Source organism: Phalaenopsis equestris, unplaced genomic scaffold (genome assembly GCF_001263595.1).
Source record: "Phalaenopsis equestris unplaced genomic scaffold, ASM126359v1 Scaffold000258, whole genome shotgun sequence".
Lineage (NCBI taxonomy): Eukaryota > Viridiplantae > Streptophyta > Magnoliopsida > Asparagales > Orchidaceae > Phalaenopsis > Phalaenopsis equestris.
This window is the reverse complement of record NW_018164700.1, coordinates 149,777-156,133: the sequence shown is the minus strand read 5'-3', so window position 1 is coordinate 156,133 and position 6,357 is coordinate 149,777. Positions and strand designations below refer to the sequence as shown.

At 38.8% G+C, this 6,357-nt stretch overlaps 2 protein-coding genes across 3 annotated transcripts in view; one reads left to right on the top strand and one right to left on the bottom strand.

Annotated features, from left to right (window-relative positions):
- The window catches only part of LOC110024543, a 21,594-nt gene extending 19,102 nt beyond the window's left edge, over positions 1–2,492 (bottom strand). For both annotated transcript variants that reach the window (XM_020724568.1, XM_020724569.1), the window contains exons 1-2: positions 2,166–2,492; positions 1,939–2,061 (exon numbers count right to left, since the gene is read on the bottom strand). In XM_020724568.1, coding sequence (XP_020580227.1) covers positions 1,939–2,061; positions 2,166–2,421 — 379 coding nt within the window. In that variant the 5' untranslated portion in view covers positions 2,422–2,492. The remainder of the gene's footprint in view (positions 1–1,938; positions 2,062–2,165) is intronic.
- Positions 2,493–4,145: 1,653 nt separating this feature from the next.
- The window catches only part of LOC110024559 (methionine--tRNA ligase, chloroplastic/mitochondrial), a 12,729-nt gene continuing 10,517 nt past the window's right edge, over positions 4,146–6,357 (top strand). The window contains exons 1-3 of the mRNA XM_020724602.1: positions 4,146–4,566; positions 5,797–5,940; positions 6,073–6,222. Coding sequence (XP_020580261.1) covers positions 4,261–4,566; positions 5,797–5,940; positions 6,073–6,222 — 600 coding nt within the window. The 5' untranslated portion in view covers positions 4,146–4,260. The remainder of the gene's footprint in view (positions 4,567–5,796; positions 5,941–6,072; positions 6,223–6,357) is intronic.

The following is a 6,357-nucleotide window of genomic DNA, read 5'->3' as shown; positions in this document are numbered from 1 at the left end:
TTCCAATTTCTTCCAAACTTCTCCTGGAGATTTCAGATTCATCTCGTGATACATAACCTCATCTGCTAGGCATAATCGTATCGTCGCTGCCGCTCGCTGTTGCAACTCTTCCCGATCTTCATCATCCATGGCATCTGGTTTTATTGCCCGCAGAGCTTTCAAGATTCCTTGTTGCGCCAACAGATCTTTCACCCTAGTTTGCCACAATCCGAAGTTACCAGTTCCATCGAAATTCACCACCTCGAATTTCGCACCAGAAAATGTCATCTGAAAATTATTCCTGCAACAAAAATTTTTGCAAAAATTTCCTCTGCAAAAAATCTTTAGAACCCCTTTTTTTTTTAAAAGAAAAAATTTTTCCTTAATTAAGGAATTTTACTTAATTAAGTTTTCCTTAATTAAATGTTTTTAATAAGCATAATTAAAAACATATATACATAAACTTTCCTTTCAAATCCACTGCAGCAGCCCTCCTTTCCAGCGTTTCTCAGCGGAGCAAAAAAGGGAAAGAATATTTTCTTTGATTCCTTTCCTGATTACAGCTTCCTTCAATCCGAGGGAGCAAATTTCCGCCTCCTTCCACCGATTTCGCCCGTCAGCAATAGAAGGAAATCGCCTCCTTTAGGAAAGCCTCCGTATTCCCTTCCGATTATGACCGAAAATTTCTCTGTTTTCCTTCTTTGCTCCGTCCGCCAATCCGCCGAACCGCTTCCCTGGCCTCGAACTCCTCTGCGAAGTAAGACAGAGCCCTCGCGATGCAGATCCGGACCCTCTCGCTGGTTGCGAATGTCGCGAATCCGAAGCCTCTGCAAGTCCTCGGACTTTCTGCACCGATTCCTCCGACGCGGGAACTGCTCCTTCAAATCTGCGTCGTGGGTCGAATACCTCGATTCTGAACCGAAGCCACGCAGATCCCTTCCAAAATCCCCAAATCGTTCTTCTTACTTCCTGCGCCGCCGCAGTTTTCTTCCCCGCGCACGAAATTTCTTCCTTGCCCTCGAACCGGGCTCTGATACTACTTGTTGAGAAAATTAGGGCGAAGAAAAACAGTAATCGACACAAATCCAGAAGAACACAGAGATTTAACGAGGTTCGGCAAAGATGCCTACGTCCTCGGGAGCAGAGCGGCGAGTTCCTTTCAATATTCAGAAAAGAGTTTACAGAAATCAGGGATATTACTAACATGTCTATTTATGCCTATTTATAACCCCAGGAGTAAACCTAGGCACAATATGTAATTACAACATTACCCCTGTACCATACCGCGGGGCTTTGCCCCCGCACCCCAACCCACGTAACTTCCCAATTTGGACAGATTCTTCCGCTCCGCTCCGCTCCGCTTCGATCCAGCGTCTGTCCCGATATGGTATATGAGTCATACCATAACAATTGGAAAACTTCGCCAAGGTTGGTCTACTAGTGGATGATTTCGCCTTCTTAAACCTAAAGTCTGAGCACCACGCCAACAGTCGTGAAGCTAGTGGGAGTAGCCTTCCCGAGTTGTCTTGATAGCTTTGGCTGCTTCAGTCGATTTTAGCTAAGCTTTAGGCTCAGCATTCGGTAATGATTGGCCTTGAGAGGCTTGAACTCGGCGGAGAGTTCAGACAAGCTCAAAGAAACTCATGCATACCGATCTCTCTTAGTCAGCTGAATTGCCCTGAATCTGGCCCATACAATTTATAGATATCGGCTAAAACCAGCCCTGTGCGGCATGTTGGAGTACAGTTTTGAGATCGACATTTCACATCAACAGATTTGCTTGAACAAAATGTAATTTTTGTCAAATCAGCAAGCTAATACTACTATAATGCAGACTCATTCTCTAAACTTGGCGCAAAACATTCATTTCTACACTCATCCCTAAGCACGGAAGCAACGTTACTGTAACAAAGTAAAAGAAGAAAACCATTAACTGAAAAAGAGAACGAAACTGCATACCGGTAAATTTGATATCACAAGAGAAACCCTGAAGTTCTTTTTCATCCACCCACGCTTTATCTGCCTTGAGCCTATTCACCCTCGTCTGAAGAATCTGGCAATTCTCTGCAGTGGACTCACCGCCTAATTGGGAAGCCATATTCCATCATTCCACATGAGCAAAAGCCCCACACGAAACCCTAGCCTACAACCAGAGCACTCGAGGAACAGAAAAACATGAAGAAAACCTTTGGAATATGGAATGACGTGATCATATTCGAAGCAGAGACAGCCCTGGCAGTTATAAAAGCGCTTGCAGACGACGTTTCCGGCCGAGTCACGCCGCCACCGTTCGGGATGGCGACCGGCGACAACGTCGGCGAATTGCCAGCAACGGGCTTTGGCTTTGGCGTCAAAGTGCCGCGGCCGACCCCTCTCTTCTTCTTCCCCTCCCCGCTGAGCTCGAAAGGGTGACGGTGGGTCCGAAATCTCTGAACCTACCATTTCAAATTCTGGAGCACTGGACCTTCAGGCTCCTTCGACGGGTGCTGGTGGTTTACAGCTCTCAGTCCTTCGCTAGAACTCTAGAACCTTGGATTTATCTAATTTATTTAATATTGTTGAATTATGTGGAATAATATAAATACACTTTAAATTATTTGAGATACATATTTCATGATTTATTTATCATCATATAAAAAATAGGTAATTAACATACAGGCCACATAATTTTATGCATTTACATATCTATCATCTAAATTTTAAAATTAGTTTCCTATCATTTAAATATGAGGAAATTTATATACACGCCACACAATTCTCATGCAGTTGTATATCTCACATCTTAAATTTCATATTATGTATATAACATTTTTGCGCTTTAAACATATGCATCAAAGGGTATGTTTCATTCTAAAATGTGATGATAGGATTATTTATGATGTGATGTTGTTTAATCTGAATCTGCTCGAGAGTCAAACTCAATGAATATAACTTAAAGTAGAAAAGAGATAAGAAGAGAATGAGAGAGTGCATGGTAATGAATAGTTGAAATGATTCTTGATTTGTCCTTACTGAATAAATGAATTCTCTGTTTATAAGAGAGGGGTACAATATGTATAATTACTTGCTTTACCTATGTTTTGGTGGGGGTGTCATAGGATATTTTGGGTGTCTACCTAAATGAGCTTATGACGGTGTTGCCCTACTGCTCAGCCGACTGAGATTGGTGGGTGTTGGGTTGGTAAAGCTCGTTCTGCCGACTATGCTGAATTAAGGATCGTCGATCAGTTCCTTTTGATTTTCAATCCTCTAGACTTGGCTAAATTGACTTGAGTTAACCGATCAGTTGTTTTGATTTGGTTGTCAATTATTAATCCATAGTGAATAGCTCATGTTGTTATGACAATAATAGGTTGTCAGACATATGGTGAATCACCGTAATTCGACAGGTAGTTCGTCCATTGACAAAAATATTCTTTTGGGGTGTTTGTGAAGAGTATCATGGTGAAACTTCGACCTCCGTATGAAGAGCCTTAGGGATTATGGTGAGATGGCTAACAATATTGAGGCAAGAATTCAGCTGAGACCTTCTCTCAACTTCATGAGTGTGGTCTTTAACTTAAACAACCTTCGTTCAGCTGGTTTCAGATCCTAGCCAAAGGATTTGTGCTTCATCAATAAAGTTTTCTTATGTTTCAGTGTTGAAACCCTTTGTTATTTCTTCCGCGAGTCATATATGGCCGTACTTTCCAATATCCTCACCTTGTTGGATTTTCTTGAGATTCGTGTTAAACCATTTATGATGTATAAAAATTAAAGATTTCAGTTTTATATTTGTAATATATGAAAGTTTGCTTTTGAAGCATGCAAATACATAACAATGTATGAGACAAGTAAATACATAAGAATTAAGTGCTATATACATAAATACCTCATAAATTTTTAAAAAATCAGTAACACTTTTAAAGCATAAATTTATCATATAATATATATACATAAATACATACATATATGTATGTATGTATGTATGTATCTTTTTGCTAAACCATTTTTTTAACCATAAATTTATGGTATAATATGCACAGACCGTGTGTATGTGCCGCTAATGTGATTTTTTGATTTACAGAATATAATAACCTCACAAATATATATATATATATATATATATATCACACTTTCATTCTTAAACAATATTTATCAATTGTGTAAATCGCTGATTAAAAAAGCCCAATAGCCTCGCGTTTGTTCGAATTGCAAAATCAGATTGTTTTGGGCATCCCACATCCAACCTCCGATAAATCGAGCTCTCCTCGAACAGAAAGAACTATACTGTTCCCTCCCATGGCGAGCAGTGCCCTTCTCCCTCATTACCACGGCCTATGCGCCATTACTCCCTTACTAACAATTTGCCGCCGAACCAATCTCCTTGCCCTAAACCCTTCCCGTGGCCTCTGCCGCCGTCCGACGCCGGCTCTTATCTCGACCTCCTCCTGCTTCCGCAGCGGCCTCCAATTCGAGGAACAGAACAAAATCGACAGCAAGGCGCAGCCTTTCGTGTTGACGACACCTTTATACTACGTTAACGCTCCTCCCCACATGGGCAGTGCCTATACAACCATCGCAGCCGATGCCATTGCTAGGTTTCAGGTTCGCCGTTGATTTTCCCGATCTTATGTCCTATAATTGGATTAATTAATAAGGTCTTCATGGGATAATGAGACAGATTATTGTTCATCTTTATCGACGAAAGAGATTTTTTTTTAATTTATAGTTTTCTTTGAAGAAAGGCAAGTCCTTTATCAATTCTCGGCTCGAGCATGCTAGGCTGACACTGATCTCTGAAACTAAAAGGGGAAGTTTAAAAAAAATGTTTAGATGTTCTCTGCTGGAATTATGTTGCCATCATCGTTCGAAATTTTCACTATCATAATTTTTGTTAATTTTGAATGCATTTTTTTTTTCTTTTTGAACTTTTTCCACTACGACCATGTATGGTATCCTTCAACCGGAAGGAATGTTAGTTCAAGTAATGGGTAAGGCTATATTGACAAGGTTTGTTCTTGTTTCTTGATAAATGTTTGAATTTGAATACATATAATGATGCAAGCTATTCGTTCATATGTCATATAGATTCACACATGAAAAAGTCTGAAGTATGTTCTTTCAGTATTCATTAATTGTTTCTTAATTAAAAGTGTCACAAAATTACCTAGAATTGATTTAATGGGTCTTCGAACTGATAGATCACTTTGAATTGGAAAGTGGAAGGTTTGTAGGAATTATACATGCTATGTGTGTCATCTGTTATTCTTAAATTCTCAAAAAATCACCCTTTGATGGGGATTTGTCAGATACCCTTTAGTTCCATTGGACCCAAGAACGAGACATTGGAAGAATCTTTTCATCTTTCTGAAAGACTTAAGTCAGAGAGTTGTTTCACGGAACTTTGAGGAAGTCATTCACCAAAAAAAAAAGAAAATTTGTATTATGCTTAAATTTTATTAGGGTTCATGGTGGCGGAGAAAGCAAACTGGAACAAATGACCATTGCAACGGGAATGATGGAATGCCCACACTACTTAATTTTAATCAGTTACAAATTAAGGGATTTGTAGGTTCAATAATTAGGGTCTGACATGATAAATCATCAAAATATGATATATTGCTGCATGCCAGTATCTAGTTTTATCTGCTGCATCTAGTGAAAATGACTATTGATTTTGCAATTCATTTAACACCCTGATAACATAAATGTTGAGCTTTTTGGCTGGTAAGTCATAATATTTATTTTCATGTTACTTCATAGTAATATAACTTGCCATTTTTTATTAAATTTGGTAGCATCAAAGAAGCATTTTCTCCTATTCTCTTGGACCAGAGGTTACTTGGAAAGAAAGTAATATTCATCACTGGAACAGACGAGCATGGAGAGAAAATTGCTACTGCTGCGGAGACCAACGGCAGAAGCCCAAGAGAACACTGTGATATGGTTTCAGATGCCTATATAATGCTTTGGAAAGATGTAAGTTCCATTTTACCCTCAGGTAACCTTTTTCATATTGTGAGTTTAATCAATCTTACTATAACTTTCTTAAATATTTCAATTTATAAAATACACGTGAAAGAATTATATTATTTTCTTAATTAACCACAGCTAGACATAGCTTATGACAAATTTATCCGCACTACCGATCCAAGACATGAAGGGATTGTGGAGGAATTCTACTCAAGAGTGTTTAACAATGGTGACATATATCGTGCTGACTACGAGGGGCTCTATTGTATCAATTGTGAGGAGTACAAGGTAAAGCTCCATCTTTTTGTTTTATCAAGTTAGGTTTTATTTGGTTTTACTTAATTTCACAATATTTTCAATCTTTTATGCTGTAGTCAAATAGTATTTAGGCAAACTATAATGACAGTTTCATATATATATATA